The sequence below is a fragment of the Meles meles genome, chromosome 9 (assembly GCF_922984935.1).
Source record: "Meles meles chromosome 9, mMelMel3.1 paternal haplotype, whole genome shotgun sequence".
In the NCBI taxonomy this organism is placed as follows: Eukaryota; Metazoa; Chordata; class Mammalia; order Carnivora; family Mustelidae; genus Meles; species Meles meles.
In genome coordinates, this window is record NC_060074.1 from 77,837,477 (window position 1) to 77,856,831 (window position 19,355).

Consider the following 19,355-nt stretch of genomic DNA (forward strand, 5'->3'; position numbering starts at 1 on the left):
TCTGTAATATTTTCATGTCAGTGCAGTCATATTTAGCAGTTTTGCCTAACTACATTTCTTTCGGTAGACCATCTATTACGTACTGCAAGTCAGCACTCTGATAGCAGCGGTTTTGCTGAAGATTCGACAGACTGCCTCTCCCTTAATCATCTTCAGGTAAAAATTTCTATTGTAGTAGGCACTGTGATTAACTTCATATCCGTGTGATTTTTCAGTAACTATATATTTCAAGACCTCATCTGTCTAATCTTTATTTTTCAAACGACAGAATAAAAAATGCCAGGATGTGGATGTTATCCAAGCATTTGACTACAAGTTTTGGTTTTCACTAATTATACATCTCTCTCTGACTGAACATTTAGAAACAAAGAGAGCTTCTCCTTTATTTTTGGGCTTTCAGTAAACAAAGGTTTTTTTTTTTTTTTTTAAAGATTTTATTTATTTATTTGATAGAGAGAGATCACAAGTAGGCAGAGAGGCAGGCAGAGAGAGAGAGAGAGGAAGGGAAGCAGGCTCCCCGCTGAGCAGAAAGCCCGATGTGGGGCTCGATCCCAGGATCCTGGGATCATGACCTAAGCGGAAGGCAGAGGCTTAACCCACTGAGCCACCCAGGTGCCCCAACAAAGGTTATTTTGATCATTATTCTGTTTGGTATTTTTCTTCTATTTTCCCATAATTGTTTCTGTATTTTACCATAATTGTTTTACTTAATAACTAACAGTAACTATGTTACATAGCTTGCTGAATATTATATGACTTTGATGCTAGAGTGTTAGATAACCCACACAACAGGCACATCTTTATCCTTAAAGAGTTTATAATTTGTGTATAGTATATGGAACCCTTGTATGCAAAGGTACAGAAGTATCTTGAAAGTGTTTAAAATATCTATAGCCAAATTTTAAAGAAAGCTGGAATAGGAGAAAAAGATGACCCAAAAGAGACTCTAGGAACCTAGTACTGGGATACATGGACAGGAGAAAGAGACTCAGAAAGAATAATCCAGTGAGCAGAAGAACTGGAAGTTGAAGAGCCTTTTTTTTTTTTAAAGGAAATCTGTGGACATGAGGAAGATAAGAATTTGGCTTTTTGGAAAATGAGTGGTTGAGTGAGTGGTTCTGAGGGAGTAAATGAGGAGAAGCATGAATGGAGATTAAATCAATGATAAGAGGAGATACGAATGTTGACTCCTTTTTCAAATAAGGATGATAGGTCTTTGTGTCTTTCTCATATGAAAATGACTCAGGGAAGTTGTCTGGCCAAGGGAGAGAGCTCTAATAGGACAGTCTGATGCGGAAAAATCTGGGATGAAATTGTGAAGTGATACTAGTCCTGGAGAGGATGTGATTGGATGCACAGACTGGAGGATTAACTTTGAAAAAAGGGATAGTTTTCTTTCAGAACAGAAAGGAAGGAATGGTGGGGAAAGGTATGGGAACGTTTGTAGGTGTTGGGGAAGAAAATTAAGAAACATTTGTCCATCTTCTCAGTGTTTCAGTGTCATATGTTGGAAGAAAAGGAAATGGGTGCTGAAAAGGGGAGCTAAGGAAAATAGTAAAATTCTGGAGTAATCTTTGTGGGAAAGTGGAGGGGTTGCCAATTAGAGTCAGTGAAAAACAGTTTTTAGTAGTACCAGGACTCTAACTGAGGTGGGAGATCGTGAATATACAGAAGCATCACATCAGTTTGGTGTTTTTATTAATGATACTTCCTATTCGAATTATCCATCTTCCTACCTGTTTTCCTTTCACAGGTTCCCGAGTCTTTGCAAGCCATGGGGAGTAGCGCTGATAGTTGTGACAGTGAGACAACAGTGACATCATTTGGTGAAGACCTTGTCACACCAACAGCACAAGACCAGCCTTATTTTAATGAATCAGAGGAGGAGTCTCTCATCCCTCTTCAAAAGGGAAGAGAGAAGGCAGCAATAGCTGCTGATAAGAAAAGGTCAGATAGCCAGGATTTCCCCCAAAGCGAGACTGTGGAGAATGCCAGAAACACAAAATCCATGTGTAGCACAGGAGGTCACATTACTGAAATTAGTGAAATGAGAGAGGATTTGTCTCCAGCACAGCCAGTGGACCTGCTGAGGGAAGCAAGTGCTGAAAGTGACGTGGATAAAAGCAGTGAATACGAATTTGCCCACTATACCACACACCATATTCTGAAATCACTGGCTTCTATTGAAGCTAGATGCAGTGAGAAGAGCTCTGAAAACACAACTGGGCCTCCATCTTCTGTGGACAGAGTTAATACAGCTTTGCAAAGAGCTCAAATGAAGGTTTGCAGTCTGTCTCACCAAAGAGTAGGACGTAGCTTGATAAAATCAAAAGATCTCTTAAAACAGAGGTACTTATTTGCGAAAGCTGGCTATCCTCTAAGAAGGTCTCAGTCTTTACCAACCACCTTATTGAGCCCAGTAAGAGTTGTATCCTCTGTCAATGTCCGGTTGTCCCCAGGAAAGGAAACCAGATGCAGTCCACCTTCCTTTACCTATAAGTACACACCTGAAGAGGAACAGGAATTAGGGAAAGAGGTGATTGAACATGATGGTCCATCTTCAGTTAAATCCACTATTTTCATCTCTCCGTCATCTGTGAAGAAAGAAGAAGCCCCTCAGAGCGAGGTGAACCGGTCAGAGGAATGCCATCATCGAAGGACTCCTAGCTGTTCACTGTATGCTCCAGTACCTGTATCTCAGTCCACCTGTTCTCTTCACTCTGTCCACTCTGAGTGGCAGGACAGGCCCCTGTGTGAGCACATGAGAACTCTGAGCACTCACAGTGTTCCCAACATAACAGGCACCACCTGTAGTGCCTTCAGTGCCCCTTTTGGGTGTCCTAACTCGCATAGACATGCTGCCTACCCTTACCGAGCGTGCTCTGTGAACCCTCCTTCTGCCATCGAGATGCAGTTGCGAAGAGTATTGCATGATATTAGAAACTCACTGCAGAATCTCTCACAGGTATGAGAAAAAAATATCTTTTTTTTTTCTTTCATTGATTTGAGCACCTCTTAATTCACTGAGAAGCTAGGTCCCATGAGGCATGATCCACTTTAGCTTCATTTTCTTACATGCCCAAACTTATGTGTACCTGCCCTCCTCCTATACTCTGCCCTCCTGTATCAAGGGAGAAGCTGTAATTAGTCCTGAACAAGGTTGATTTCTCTGTTCATAATCTCCCTCCCTTCTAGGGAAGAGATTTTGCTCATTGGGTAGCCTCCCTTCTTTAGCCTCTTCTCCGTGGTCTTTTTCTTAGTCAGGTTGTCCCTATTATTAAAAAAATCTTCACTCTCAAATACTTTCTCTTCTTTTCTCTGCCATTTGACTGTGTTTACCACTTCTTTCCTTTCTAAGCTTCACTCCCCTCGGCTTCTGTGTCGCAGTGCGTTCTCCTGGTTCTGCTCATAGCTCTCTGACTAAACTTTTCCCTCCATCTCCTGACTCCTGGTGCTGGGTCTCCTGGCACAGAATGAGTCTGCTTCCACTGGTTTCAGAGACTGGAACTACCTCAGAAAAGAAAAAATCAGGTAAAGTGTGAATTTGAAAAAAAAATAGTCTGTGTGTCTTGTCATTTTTAAAATTATTGCTCTCAGATATGTTAAGTGGGCTGGAAATAATTCCCCCCAAAAGCTTTGAAAATAACTAAATTGTCTTTAGGTTTGCATTTCACATTTTCTTTCTAAATCTCTCTCCAAGCTACTTGTGTTTAGACAGTTGAGGAAATGGAAATGACAGTGTAATATAATGATCCCAGTGTTCAGCTAGGAGTCAGGAGGCTTAGAATATATGTAATAGATCTCTTAGGATGACAAAATAGGAAGCCACTAGGAAAGTAAAAATGAAAGTTGCAACTTTTTTTGTAAGAGAGGGAGAGGAGGGGCCCCTGGGTGGCTCAGTGGGTTAAAGCCTCTGCCTTCCGTCATGATCTCTGGGTCCTGGGATCCAGCTCCGCATAGGCCTCTCTGCTTAGCAGGGAGTCTGCTTCCCCCTCTCTCTCTGCCTGCCTCTCTGCCTACTTGTGATCTTTTTCTCTTTGTCAAATGAATAAATAAAATCTTTAAAAAAAAAGAGAGGGAGAGGAGTATATACTTTATTTAATTGTATTTTAGGGAGGGAAGAGAGGGCAGAGGGAGAAGTAGAGAGATAATAATAGGCAGGCTCCACACAGCACAGAGCCTGATGCAGGGCTCGATCTTACGACCCTGAAATCACAATCTGAACCGAAATTAAAAGTCGAACTCTTAACCGACTGAGCCACCCAGGCTCTCCAAAAGTCGCAATTTTTTTTTTCTCTAAGATTTTATTTATTTCAGAGAGAAAGAGCATGAGTGGAGGTGAGGGCCAGAGGGAGAGGGAGAAGTAGGCTCCCTATTGAGCAGGGAGCCTGACGAGGGGCTTGATCCCAGGACTTTAGGATCATGACCTGAGTGGAAGGCACACTTAACTGATTAAGCCACCCAGGCACCTTAAGTCGCAGCTTCTTAAGTTATGTAGTAAAGTATACCTTCTTTTAGATATTTTATTTACTTATTTTTCAGAGAGAGAGAGAGAGAGAGCGTACATGGGGGGAGTGGCAGAAGGGGAGGGAGGAGGAAGAAGGAGGAAAGAATCTCAAGCAGACTCTGGAGCATGGAGCCCAATGTGGGGCTTGATCTCACACCCCTGAGATCATGACCTAAGCTGAAACCAAGAGCCTGACATTTAACTCACTGAGCCACACAGGTGCCCCAAGTACACCTTCTTTTAAATATAGATTTTATCCTCATGACAACTGTCTCCTAATGATTTCCGGTCTAACCAGAATGTGGGTGTTCTTCCTCCTTATAAATCTTAGTTAGTTTTATCTGTGAGTGAGAGCCAACCTTTCAGCTGTAATTACGTGAAACACAGGGCTCTGTCGTCCTATACCCTAATGGAGCACCTTTCTAGAGCAGCTTGTTACTCTGCTCTGGATGTGGTCATCTCTTGGATGTCCTATCAGCAACTCAGCTAATTAATCTTCTCACCACCCCTCACTGCCCCCAGGAGACAGAGGCTTTGGTCTCTGCTTATCTCTCCACTCTAATTCTTTGTGTGTGTGCCCGCCAGCAGTGTTGGACTGCATGCAGGCTTCCAAATAGGTGTGCATTCCTAGGTGTCTGTTTTTACAAATGCCACTGTTTTTATTTTTGTTTTTGTTTTTGAACCTAGAATGCCCCGCCCTTGCCTTTCTTTGCATGACCAAGTGCTGTTTACTGTTAAGGCTCAGCTAAGGGGTCACTGGTGCTTGGATCATTTACTCACCTAATCTAGCTTTTTGTTTGTTCTGTCATAGCACTCCTTTCCCCCACCCCAACATTGTAAGTTTTTTTTCTCAACACTTTTTTTTTTTTTCTTCCTCTTCTTCTTACACTGTGAGAATACTTGAAGGCTGGGAATGCCTTTTATCTTCCTTTTGTCTTTTTTCTTCACTCTCTAAAATAGTAAGATATAGTAGATGCTTAAATGTCTATGAATAAGTGTGATGACTGCTTACTACTCTCTCCAGCCAACTCAGTAATTCCCTGTAATCTCAGAATTTGCGATCACTTCTACATTTTTGAGTTTTGTTTTTGTTTTCTACTTCCTCAAGGCAAGAGGGAAGTCCTGTAAGATATAGATTTAAATAAATTTAAATGATACATGTTTCTTTGCCTGTTCTTTGTTCAAATAGGCTGACTTATACCTGAAACAGATAGGAGTAATCAGGTGGCACAGGGGACTGATTGGGTTCCTGCTTACAAAATGAAGTGGCATGTTTTGGTGGTGGTTGTTGCTGCTTCCCCCCCCCCCCCCCGCCAAAATCAAATAAAAAATATGTAGGCCCCAGATCACCTTTTTAACACCTTAGATAATTTGGAAATAACCACTTTAACATTGATTTGTAATCCTACTTTCACTTTTTTTTATAGTACCCTATGACAAGAGGACCTGATCTTGCTGCTGCTCCATATAGTACTCAGAAATCATCTGTTCTACCTCTATATGAAGTGAGTTCTTATTTAGATCTCTGTGGTACAAAGTAATTCATATGATTTAGAAGTATAATTTTGTCATGTTGTATTTTAGAATACTTTTCAGGAGCTCCAGGTAATGAGGCGGAGCCTGAATTTATTTAGAACGCAAATGATGGATTTAGAGTTGGCAATGCTGCGTCAGCAAACTATGGTTTATCATCATATGACCGAGGAGGAGAGGTAAAAGTTCATTTTGTCTTAATCTAACTCAAAATATTTTTCATTCCAAAACAGAATTGTCACCTTTTTTTTTTAAGCTTGGTTTTATGTCTAGTGCTGTGTACCTTTTATTTTGTGAATCATTGTAAATAAAATTAGGCATAGTGTTTTACTAATTAAACTGCTTTCAGTGTATTAAGGAAGACAGTGGTTGTAATGTGTTTTTAGTTTGGAATATTTGAGATACAGGGTGGAGGAAGAAAGACCATTTGTCCTACTGGTCACACCTGTGGCAGATGCTGTCACGCTAATTTTTAGAACTGGCCATCTCAATACTTTCTAATGGCTTGTGAGAGAGTGGTGAATGTGAATCTCCAAACTGCTTTTTTTCAACCTTGTGCCTGTCATCACACTGATAGGTATGAAGTTGATCAGCTTCAGAGTTTGAGAAATTCGGTCCGCATGGAACTTCAGGACCTGGAACTGCAGTTGGAGGAGCGCCTGCTGGCCCTCGAGGAGCAGTTCCGTGCCATGCGCATGCCTTCTCCCTTCCGCTCCTCAGCCCTTATGGTATGGTGACTTGGGGCTTGTCTGCGGGTTTCACTTAGGACTTATGTATCATGTTCCACATAATTTAGGACCAGTGCCTTAATTTTAAAATACTTATTTTAATGGCATTGAGGCAAGCACAATGTTTAAGAAAACTTTCCCACAGATCAGTTGAATGTGCAAGTTATGATTCTTTTCTTAAATATTTAATATATTTAGAAATATATTGAAAAATGTTAATCATTTTTTAGTAAAGATTAAGGAGCAATACAAAATTTTTAAGAGTTTTAAAAATGGTAGTGGGTTAATATGTGACTAATTTAGATTTTAATCCCTGCCTGTAACTAGCTGCCAAGAACATAAACATGTATTTCACTCGGTCTTTTTTCCCCTTCTTGCCTTTGAATAAATAACTATTCCTTTTAAGTTTTTCCTTTATTTTGGATTCTTTGCAAGCCTTTAATTTTTTCAAATGAGATCTTTTTTAAAGGCGGAAAACATGTATACAGCCAAGAGAATAAATACTTTCTCTTTGTTTTGTATCACTTTTCAAACTTAAAATGTTTCTTTGAGTGAAATTTAAATTTCAGCAATTGATTATTATTGCTGTAATCTTTGCAGTCATGAAATATATTGTTTTGAAATGTTGAAATAGTGAACCTTGCTGTTACTTGAACCACATACTTGATTTTGTTAACAACAGATGACTCTACACACATATATATGCACCCGTATGGAGTAGAATCAGTAGAATAAGAATGTGTATTACACACATATATGTGTAGCATAGAATAAGATTATCACTTATCATTGGTGAATATCTTTTTCCATAAATGGTTTCAGTCCATTATTTTTAGAAATGCATATTGGTGACAGCAGAGAATCAGAGCATCTATGAATGTGTCAATTCAGTCAGAATTAACACATTTTATAGGATCCCAAGACAGTTGAGAGGGACCTTCATGACATAAAAGAATGTTTCAGGGCAATAATTAGTTCATTTTTTGTGAAACACTTGGCATTTTGAAGAAATAATTTATACATACATATATATATATTGTTCTTATTTTTCCAGGGAATGTGTGGCAGTAGAAGCGCTGATAACTTGTCATGCCCTTCTCCATTGAATGTAATGGAACCAGTAAGCCTCTCTCCTTTCAAATCACTGGGGAAGGGAATGATAATAACATTTCATAAACACACTATTTTCCCAGTGTAGATGAAATGTTTTTGTTTTTAAATACATAATTTGATGGTAACTAAATTGATTGGAAGTGAGTTTGGCACTTCTGAAACTCTTTTGCCATCTTAGTCCATTAGAAAGCCAATTATTTGCAACGGTGATTTATCTTTACGGTGTAAAGGAGATAATGCATTATAAAAAGTATTTAATTTATGCTACAGAGAAAATGTGCTTTCATAGTGTTTCCAGGTCCTTTAGGTAGTTGGATTTGTAGGATGACTACTTTTTGAACAAAAGTCTGATTTTTGTTATGTTTTAAAGAAACTGATTCATCTGGATGTCAAAGCATTATGATTAACTATTTTGCTTTTCACTAGTTACTATTCCTTAACAAGTAATTTGGACACCCATGCATTAACAAGTAAAATTTCATCCAACCATCGTCTAGTTACATATTTTATGGCTTGGTCTCACCACAAATTTACGTTTTCCTATGTTTTTGCAAATAAAATTGAGTAGTTACTAGATGAATTAGAATTATGTCTTTACAAGCTAAGTGATTTTTAGCAGTAATCACAACTAGAATTTTAATCTTCTTCTAACTACCAGTCTTAATTAAAGAGAGAAGAATGGCAATTTTTCTGACTTCCAGGTCACTGAACTGATGCGGGAACAATCCTATCTGAAGTCTGAATTGGGCATGGGACTTGGAGAAGTGGGATTTGAAATTCCTCCTGGAGAAAGCTCAGAATCCGTTTTCTCCCAAGCAACATCAGAGTCATCTTCTGTATGTTCTGGTCCGTCTCATGCTAATAGAAGAAGTGGAGTACCTTCTGGTGACTCAGTGGGCAAACCCAAGACCCATCTGGTACCAAGCAAGAAAGTATTCCGAGCATCAGTGGCCCTAACACCCACTGCGCCTTCTAGAACAGGCTCTGTGCAGACACCACCAGATGTGGAAAGTTCTGAGGAAGTTGGAGCTGCTGAAGAAGCCTTGGAAGCTGTAGGACCTAAATCTGAAGTGGAAGAAGGCAATGGAAAAATCCCATTAATGCCAGCTGCTGGGGAAATGCATAAAAATGTGGAGCAAGATGAGTTGCAGCAAGTCATACGGGAGGTGAGTAAAATCTATGCTTAATTTATTTGGCAGTATGTGTTGGAAGAGGTTTTATTTGGACATTATTTATAAGATATTCCTTTGATTCACTGTATTCAGTAATTTTCAGAGAGCTTTTAAATTTTCAGAGAACTTTCCCATTGATCTAGCTCATGTCTATTAAGGTATGTTTCTAATGGCATTTCTGTAGATTTTATACTCCAGTGTAAAATAATAAGTATGAAGAATTTGATCCATTTGGCTTAATGGGTGGTGGAGATATACGGAAGATACATGAATTGTTCAAAGATAGAAATACAGAAAGAAAAGGTTTACTCTGGGTAATAGCAATGTGTAAACCTGGAGCATTTAACCATAGTTCTAGGTTACGAAAAGGACTGCAAAAATTAGGAAGACTAGTAGTCACAGATCAAAAGTTAATCGAGAAAATTAGTAAAATAGCTGTTTTGGACACTAGGATCAGGCAATAAGAAGGAATAATATATATATATATATATATCTCATATGAAAATAGTGAGAGCACAGATCAAAATTTTTGATGGCTTTTAATTTTTTCCTTTTCTTCCCAAATCACACTATGTCCGGGTACAAAATGTAATAGAGTACACAGGATAAAAGTTACACATGTTAAATATATTTTTTTCAATCTGTTATTTTAAGAGTAACTGAGGAAGAACCATAATTATCCATAGTTCTTTCCCAGTGATACTAAAACCCATAATGAGAAAGGATCTTTCCTTTGGTCAAAAAGGGGGACAATCCTATACATTAAAATAAAACAAACAAAACAAAAACTTAAGAGTCTTTTTGAGTATGTTGCTCTGTAACATATAAAAAATACATATAATACATGAAATCCTTAAGCTTAAAAGACTAGTAGAAATGTAAATAAGACTAATTCAGGAAACAATAAAATTATACAGAAAAACATGAGTATAATGTATTCAAGCATTTAGAAATAGAAAAGGGAAAAATGGGCCAGAGAAATTAGGGTCAGTGTCTCCCTGTTTTTAATTTGCACATTTCTAATAAATTGAACCTAAACAATTGAACCTAAGGTTTTTTAAAATTAATTTGTGAGTAACATATGAACAAATTTGTAGTGGTTACAGGTTAAGAATGGTGGCAGCAGACCAGAATCTTCTCTCAAATGGGCCATTGATCCTGAGTCCAGAGATTAGTTCATGTGTATGAGGTGCCATCATTCATAGCTGTATATAGTAGCTTGAGAAGTACAGTAAAAATAAATACAGTCAGTTTTACTATGGTATGATATATATGCACTCCTAAAAATTGTGCTGTGCACATTGGTGCAGTTATAACCACAGAGCTTATGGGCAAAATAGGATTAGAAGCATAACCAAAACTTTGTAAATGACATATTTATTTATTTATTTATTTTTTAAAATTTATTTATTTATTTTTTTCAGCGTAACAGTATTCATTGTTTTTGCACAACACCCAGTGCTCCATGCAATACGTGCCCTCCCTATTACCCACCACCTGGTTCCCCCAACCTCCCACCCCCGCCCCTTCAGAACCCTCAGGTTGTTTTTCAGAGTCCATAGTCTCTTATGGTTCGCCTCCCCTTCCAATTTTTTTTTTTTTTTATAAACATATAATGTATTTTTATCCTCAGGGTTACAGGTCTGTGAATCACCAGGTTTACACACTTCACAGCACTCACGATAGCACATACCCTCCCCAATGTCCACAACCCCCTCCCCCTCTCCAACCCCACCTCCCCCCAGCAACCCCCAGTTTGTTTTGTGAGATTAAGAGTTGTAAATGACATATTTAAAGGAGGATAGAAACCTAACAAAAATAGCACAATTTTATACATGTTAAATGGTTAAGAAATACGTAAATACTGCAATAAATATGGTATTTGACCTTGAAAAATACCTGAAATTTGCTTGTGGAACTGGGCTTTGGAAGAGTTGCAGCTTGTGAGGTATTGCAAGGTAGCAGAGGAGAGTAACATGAAATCCCAGCAGAAAGTTTTGATATCAGATGTGAGTGGGTATGGCTCATGACACATTGAACTGAGATAGCTGGTAGATATTTAATGTATGTGTATTTCATGTACTATGTTCCTGCGTTCAGCTGAATGCAGTTATCTGCATTCACCCAATATTTCTTATAGATGAAACTGCACATAAGCAGACGTGAAATTTATATTATACTCAAGTTGTTTCCTAATATTTTAATCATGTTGAGACAAATTTACATTTTCAAAACCAGCATTATAGCAGAAGAGACTGTATATTTATAATTTCTTTTCATGACTTGAATTACCAGCTCAAAGTTTAAAAGGTCTTAAATTCTATAAATTTATTTGTTCTACAAATGTATTTTTTTCTAAGTTAATTATGTAGCCAGCTAATGTGTAGCAGGCTCTGTATATCCATCTTGCTCAGTTAGGTGCAAATGATTAGAATCCATTTTTATTTATATATTTCATTTCAAAGAGTAATTGTATGAAATTAAGTAATTATTTTTCTCTGCACTATATTTATATATCAAGAAGTAAGTTTTAGGGGCGCCTGGGTGGCTCAGTGGGTTAAAGCCTCTGCCTTCAGCTCAGGTCATGATCCCAGGGTCCTGGGATCGAGCCCCGCATCGGGCTCTCTGCTCAGCAGGGAGCCTGCTCCCTCCTCTCTCTCTCTGCCTGCTTCTCTGCCTACTTGTGATCTCTATCAAATAAATAAATAAAATCTTAAAAAAAAAAGTAAGTTTTATATGAGGAAGTAAGTTTTAAGGTACATTTTCTTCCCCTAGAAGTGTGATATTTTTGTTCCCTTTAGCTTGCTCTAGTTCAAAAGCTTTCCTTGAAAACTTGACTTAATTTCGCTTGTTTGGCATAAATATTCCCTAATGCACAATTAAGTCCTCATTTTTATTTTTTATTTATTTATTTATTTATTTTAATTTTACTTATTTATTTGACAGAGAGAGAGACAGATCACAGGTAGGCAGGGAGGCAGAGAGAGGAGGAAGCAGGATCTCCGAGGAGCAGAGAGCCCGATGTGGGGCTCGATCCCAGGACCCTGGGATCATGACCTGAGCCGAAGGCAGAGGCTTTAACCCACTGAGCCACCTAGGCGCCCCAAGTCCTCATTTTTAAAGTTGTTAATAGGTCACCTCATGTGTGTTGTGAGTAATTTCTGAGGAGTAAAGCATTCCTAGACCAAAACATTTTGGTTCTTTGGCTGATAGAACATAACATATAGAAAAGACAGTTGTTTCTTGGTCCTAGAGAAGTATTTGATCATTTGCATAGAACCTCCCATAAAGGGGTGCCTGGGTGGCTCACTAGGTTAAGCCTCACTAGGTTAAGGTCATGATCTCAGGGTCCTGGGATTGAGCCCCGCATCAGGCTCTCTGCTCAGAGAGCTTCCCTCTCTCTCTCTCTGCCTGCCTCTCTGCCTACTTGCGATCTCTGTCTGTCAAATAAATAAATAAAATCTTAAAAAAAAAAAAAAAAGAACCTCCCATAAAATAAAGATTTTATAATTTTGAAGACATTTAAACTGCATGCAGGGCAAATGTCTGAGGAAATTTTCAGAATTTGTAACTAAACCCGTTCATTATAAACCGTTCATCAGAAACTCCCTAATTCAACATTTGGCATAGTTTGGAGGAAGTTGGGCTTCACATTTACCCTTTTGCTATTTACAGATAAGGACTTAACAAGCAAAATATATAAATAAAATAAGGTGTTAAAAGGAATTTTGATGTACTTAAGAAAATAAACTATTTTGAAGCACTTAAAAAATATACACTATTAGATTAGTTAGTCCAATGCCATTTATAATTTTAAAAAAATGTGTTGATAATATCTTAGCTCAATTATAAGGATGTTCTGTTAAACTTTGTTTACAAAATGTATTAAATTCATATTAGTCTTAATGCCATTCATTTCAAATCCATAATCTTTTTGTTTAAATACCCATGGTACTGAGTAGCTTGTTAAAGCTACGTAACAGCTACCAAAAAAATTAAATTAGACTCTGCCTTTCCAGTAAATTCTGTGCCCCTGACACCCATTAAGAAAAGCTACTCCTCAGGATGGCAGGATTTAAGCCATTTGAATGTTTTGCAGGTAAAGATTAAGCATGTTTGGCAGACACGTTCAGGGATGTTTTTTACTGCACTCTTGGATGCATGAAAACAATGATGTCTGTCAGTTTTTTGTTTTCACCATTTCACCATATGTGAAGTTTTGAAAAAGTATGCTCTCATTATAATGTGTTAATACAGTAGAGTTCTTCTGAAGGAGAAAGAGCTTCTTTTTCAAAGAAATGTTTTCTCTTTCAGAGAAATGTTTAATATACTCATTCAATAACAAAGCTTTTGTCAGATTAAAGGCAACGCACTTTTGCACAGATTGTATATGTTGTAGTGGGAAAAAATTACACTCTTAAAATTTGCCCAGGTGGTCTGTGATGTATATAATCAGTGGCCTGAAATTGTTCACAATTATTTAAAAAGTTAAAAAAAAAACAAACTTAAAAAAAATCTAGTAAGTGAGCATGTGCCATAGAAGCAAATCAACAGAATTAAACATCAAACAATAAACATAGATTGCTTTTCTTTTTAGAGAGTACGTTTTGGTTTGATGAATTTCCTAGGCTTGGTTCATGCCTTTTAGTATCTTTATTACAGGCCATCTGACATGCATTAAACATGTATTTTGGTAAATACGTAGCTTGTTTGTGTTCTTACTACGGTTTAGTTTAGTGATCACTTGATCTAATGGCTGCCACAAAGTCATCACCCAGGCTATGCCTGTCACACCACACTTCACACTCGGAACAATCTGCTTCTCTTGCCCGTGAACATTCTTTTCTTAATCTCACTCAAATCTGTGTTCAGCTATACCACGGTTTGGAAATTGTGCTCGTAAGAGCAGTTTTCCCATCCATCCCAAAAGAGTTTTTTCACTCCTAATCCTGTAGCCTGTGAGACTTGGGAGCTAATTTATTTATCCGTACATTTATTCCTTCATTTAATTATTAAAGGCATTTATTGTTTTCAGTGCTAGTCTGTCTATAATCCTTTTTCTACCTTCTGTGTCAGATATTGTGTCTCTCTCCCTCCTCCTGCCTTCACTCTGTATTGCTTTTCTCTTTCTCATAAACACAATGCGTTCAGACATTTATTGAGCACTTACTTTATGCCAGGGTACATTGATAAGTGAGACCCAGTTGTCTCCCTGAACTAGCTCATAGTACAACACTTCCCCTTTGACCTTACCCTTCCTAATCCAGGCTCCTGCTCCCTGGTGGGAACCATCTGTTAGTGACCCTCCTTGTTCCCCTCTCCTCCGAGGTGCTCTTGCTGCAGTTTTCTCTCCACAGTGTGACCTGAAGTTGCCATTTTTTTTCATGACCTACTATTTTAAGGCCTGTCATTCTCTGAGAAGTTTTTACTTTTTCCTCTTGTAGCCTATACAGGTCTCTCATTCTCTGTTCTTATGTTTTAGTGAGTTAATACATTTATATTTCCTCTTAATATTTTATGAAACAATATTCATTTTGTGCCCTTCTACGTTACAATATCCTCCTTGGTCAGACTATTTTTTATGCTTCCACTAATGTCTGTACCCTCAAAAAGTGTTGGCACACATTTTTGGTTTGTAGAGAATATTTTTTGGCTTCTGTTTTATTTTTTGAATGATAAAGAATGATGAAAGTTACTAAAATTGCCATATTGCATGCAATAACAGGACTGGGAAGACAACTTCTTGTCTTCTGTAAATACAGGTTTGCAAAAGTTCTGATTCAACACATTGTATTTCTGCTTATATAATACATTGTGGCTAAGAGGTTCTAGTTTTCGTAATATTTGTATACAACACATATTCATTTAAAAATAAATGTGAAGTACTATGAAAGCCAAACACTTTTCCTGATGTTTAGTTTAGAAATATTGGTAGAAGATAAAAGGAGAAGTTTGTATTTATTTAAATTATTCCAATACAGATGGTTGGTAGCTAAGGAGCATTTGTTTCTGTGAATACTTCTGTATAAATCTATGTATTATGTACCGGTTTTGCGTGACAGATTAATACAGAGCCATTTTTGGAAAGACTTTAATTGAGATGTGTTCAGGATGTACTTAGGAAAATTTTAGGAAATAGATCAGGCTGACAGGAAACTGTGGAAATGTAGAATTTTTAAAAGCTGGTTGAAAGTGTCTCAAGTTCTAATTTGGGAAGACATTATCAGTTTATTTCAGGAAATCCACATTTAAAGCCTTCACAAAGAGCTATTTGGAGGTGATGCTGTATTATTAGAAAAAGGCATGGATAGGCGTGCATGTGTCTGGGCATCTGGAAAAGAAAATCTTGATGGAATTATTGTTGCCCCTACGTCTGATTGCCTTTTCCAACAATAAAATAAGATTGTATATCCTTATCTGAAGCAACATTTTCAGACAGATGACAAACTTCTACCATACAACTAAAGAAAAATTTATTTCTTTAGAGTTTGTGGTTGTTTAGAGAATGTTTTTCATGTTTTAAAATAAATTGTACTAAATTATCATTTTTTCTTTCCACTTAAAATCTGTATGTTACTTCGAACAATATATAACTTCTTTAGATACTTTGTTTTCAGTTGGTGTAAACAGGCAATATACCAATGTATTAGTTTGACGCTAATGAGATTTCTTAACAATGACAACACTAAGTATACTATTGATGACCATACGAAATTAGACATTAATAAAAGAACAAAAGTGAATCTAACATTTAATTAGTTCTTCTGGGTTCCTTTGTGTCATGAAGCAAATGGAGTTTTTTAATCTATAAATAACATTTTTTTTAAGATTTTATTTATTTATTTGACAGACAGATCACAAGTAGGCAGAGAGACACAGAGAGAGAGAGAGAGGGAGGGAAGCAGGCTCCCTGCCAAGCAGAGAGCCCAAAGCGGGGCTTAATCCCAGGACCCTGGGATCATGACCTGAGCTGAAGGCAGAGGCTTTAACCCACTGAGCCACCCAGGCGCCCCTATAAATAACATTTTTAATGTTCTCAACGTAAGAATTGTGTTATTTTATAATAGAATTAGCTGAGTTATGCCAGATCACACACTGACCTAGGTTTGAGGATAGATGGACATGATTCCTCACTACCTCTCTATATTTCATGAGTGTTTCTCTATGGCTTAGTTGATTGTAGGAATTAAATGTTTTTGTTTTTCTGAAAACAGAAAAAGTAGATTATAGTCATATTGTTAAATTCTTATTTTTCTCTTTTTCCATTTTAGATTAAAGAGTCTATTGTTGGCGAACTCAGACGGGAAATTGTAAGTGGACTTTTGGCAGCAGTATCTTCAAGTAAAGCATCTAATTCTAAGCAAGATAGTCATTAAATGGAATTTATAGGTAAACTTTTCTGAAATTTTTTGCTCTGCTAAATATAAATAACTACTTAGTGTTTAATGCTTTCTTAGTCCCCAGAACTGTTACTCTGGCTCATTTTTAATTTTTAGAATGTATATAATAAGTGATCCTGCAGTGTGAAAAATTCACACAGCCCCACTGGAAGTGTAAGTAGGTCAAATCTTGTAATATTTACCTCCAGGTGATTATTGATAGTGTGTTATTTTCCTGAAATTTCATTATAGTAAATAAATACTGGAATTAAAGAAATCAGAACTTGCAAAATTAAGCATTATTTTGATACTATTGGTTATAATGGTATTTCAGATATATAACTTATGGACCAAGATTGAGAATTAATCACAAATTATTATTATCTTTTTGTATTTTAAAGAAAAGTATCCAGGGCACCTGGGTGGCTCAAGTCAATTAAGTGTCTGCCTTTGGCTCAGGTGATGATCCTGGTGTCCTGGGATCAAGCCCTGCTTCTGGCTCCCTGCCCATCAGGGAGTTTGCTTCTCCCTCTGCCTGCTCTTGTGTTCTCACTTGCTCACTCGCTCTCTCTCTCCCCTCTTCTGAAATAAATAAAATCTTTAAAAAATAAAGTATTCCATAGGTCCATATCTAATCATGGCATAATTTATAAAGAAGATGTTATTTATATATACACACACACATAATGCACGTGTGTGTGTGTGTATTTAGAGAAAAGTCTCATCCTCCTTTTAAAGAACTTTTAACACAAATATTTGAAAGATGTTTAATGCTCACTTCTCTTTTTAAGGTTGGCATGGATCCTTTTGGCTGTGAGATGTTGGAGTTATCAATGATATACACTGGTAGAGGTGTTACTTGTGCTTCAGAAGATACTTGCTGCTGGACTGGGCTACTGTATACAGTGTACAATGTTTATTTCTTCTATGCATATCTTTTTTAAAAACGTACATAGAAACATAGGCACTTTGCTGACTTTATTTCTTTTCTAAACTACCAAAACTGTAGCCATTTGAAAAGCCTAATATTTATTTGTATGTCAATATTTTCCAATTGATTCCCTATGTAGAATTAATTTTAAAACTTGAAAACTTCCAGACTTAAACAACTTATAAATAACATATTTCTTCAGACTAGCTTCTTAAAACACTGACCTCTATGAGGTATTTACTGTGCAATAACTGATTCATTTTTTGAGAGCTTGAAGCAACCAATGATTTTCCCTCCACTGCTGTTAATTAGTGTCACTTCCAAGGAGAAAAATTGTTCTGTTGTAAAATTTGCTCTTAATTCTTGAGGAGGTTACTAATAGCAGTAGGATAGAATTGTATGAGGTTACCTACAACTACTTAATGTTCTTACACTGTAAGCATTGTTACTTTACCAAGACAAATGTAATTTTATTATAGCTTATGTAGTATTTTTCTTTTGGAAACATGCGTTATGTTAAACACTATACTTTTTGCATTGTCCAAACTTCTTATATTATAAGGAGATGTTTCTTCTTCTTTTAGACTAAGTAGTAGAGTACTGCCAAAATAATGGGACTTCTGACTTGAATGGATTGAAATGAATAAGCTGGTTTTGTTTTTCAAAATGGAGGTATTTTAGATTTGTTCTCCTCATAATAGATGGTTTTAATTTAGTTTTAACCAGTGAGAACTGTTTGCTTTTTGGGGAAAAAAATAAAAAGGAAAGTGGTTTCCTATTTGGTTTTGTATGTATTAAATAAATGTGTAAAGTAACAACCAAATTTATTAGAATTATTCCTTCAGCATTTATAATTTTCAACTCTTATTATATTTCTTTGTGTGAAATTTTAATCAAAAGTGGTTGAGATGTTAACAATATTCTTTGAAAGAATATCTAAAAAGTTTATAAATGTTTGAATGATCACACAAAGGCTGATTTCTAAAAATAAAACAATAAAGTATTTATTTTGCCTAACATCTTTTTAATAGTTTCTTTTCTTTAACAACAATGTGAACAGTTTGGATTAGATTTGATGAGTAACAAATAAGGTCCAAAAGAATTGGCTATAACCTAATAGGCTGATATTTTCTTTTTCTGAAGAGGCTTCTATGATGCTTTGAAAAATACAGTTAAGACCAGACCACCCTGGAGAAAAAGCTTGTATTGCTCTTGGTCTCATCTAGTTTTGTGGTCCTAATGATTATCATCTGAAGCCAAATAAAACTTTCATTTAAAATGTACTATTAAACTCAAAGAACAGACATTAAACTATTATTTTATTCTCTGGTCAAAGTATTCAACTTAGTTGATTCTAATAATAGTAATGATACATATAAACCAGGTACCCCATATTAAACATAATATAGGCATCGATGATTTTAACTGTTCAGCTTTTTAGCCACTTACAGTTCATTTCTGACAATATAAGATACCCAGAGTTTGATGGTCAAAATTAGAGATAAGAGAGTTGTAGTAGTACACTAAGCCAATGGACAGATCATTTCTCTAGTATATACATGGAATAAATTTAGTGAACCTTCACTATTAGAGTTTCATTCTTCTCTCCATTTTAAACCTTTGTGTTTAAAAGCCACCATGCTAGCTCCTGCTTTGTAGAAATGAATGAGAGAAAGACCAAAGTATCTTTTTTTATTTGGGTAAGTTTACAAGTAGCAAATGAAAAAATAAAGAAGAATCATAAAGAGAATTTGAGAGAGTCTTAAAAGTCTTAAAAAATGGGAAGTGGAAAGGATGGGTTCAAATAATCAAGAATGTTAGTAAAGGTTATTCAGAATGTATAAATTGAGTTTGAGTTCCTATATGCATGACGAAGAACTTTTTAAGAAACCAAGCTGTTGGGGCGCCTGGGTGGCTCAGTGGGTTGGGCCTCTGCCTTCGGCTCGGGTCATGATCTCAGGGTCCTGGGATCGAGCCCTGCATCAGGCTCTC

The 19,355-nt window shown here is 36.7% G+C and overlaps 1 protein-coding gene across 4 annotated transcripts in view; it reads left to right on the forward strand.

Moving 5' to 3' along the window:
* Window positions 1-18,380, forward strand: part of ITPRID2 (ITPR interacting domain containing 2) — a 39,403-nt gene extending 21,023 nt beyond the window's left edge. The window contains exons 10-18 of one of the 4 annotated variants that reach the window (XM_046018147.1): window positions 68-156; window positions 1,754-2,965; window positions 5,935-6,012; window positions 6,092-6,219; window positions 6,618-6,768; window positions 7,823-7,888; window positions 8,583-9,047; window positions 16,325-16,442; window positions 17,224-18,380. In XM_046018147.1, coding sequence (XP_045874103.1) covers window positions 68-156; window positions 1,754-2,965; window positions 5,935-6,012; window positions 6,092-6,219; window positions 6,618-6,768; window positions 7,823-7,888; window positions 8,583-9,047; window positions 16,325-16,429 — 2,294 coding nt within the window. In that variant the 3' untranslated portion in view covers window positions 16,430-16,442; window positions 17,224-18,380. The remainder of the gene's footprint in view (window positions 1-67; window positions 157-1,753; window positions 2,966-5,934; window positions 6,013-6,091; window positions 6,220-6,617; window positions 6,769-7,822; window positions 7,889-8,582; window positions 9,048-16,324; window positions 16,443-17,223) is intronic. The other 3 variants (XM_046018148.1, XM_046018151.1, XM_046018149.1) reach the window with 3 other exon arrangements.
* Window positions 18,381-19,355: the final 975 nt, after the last annotated feature.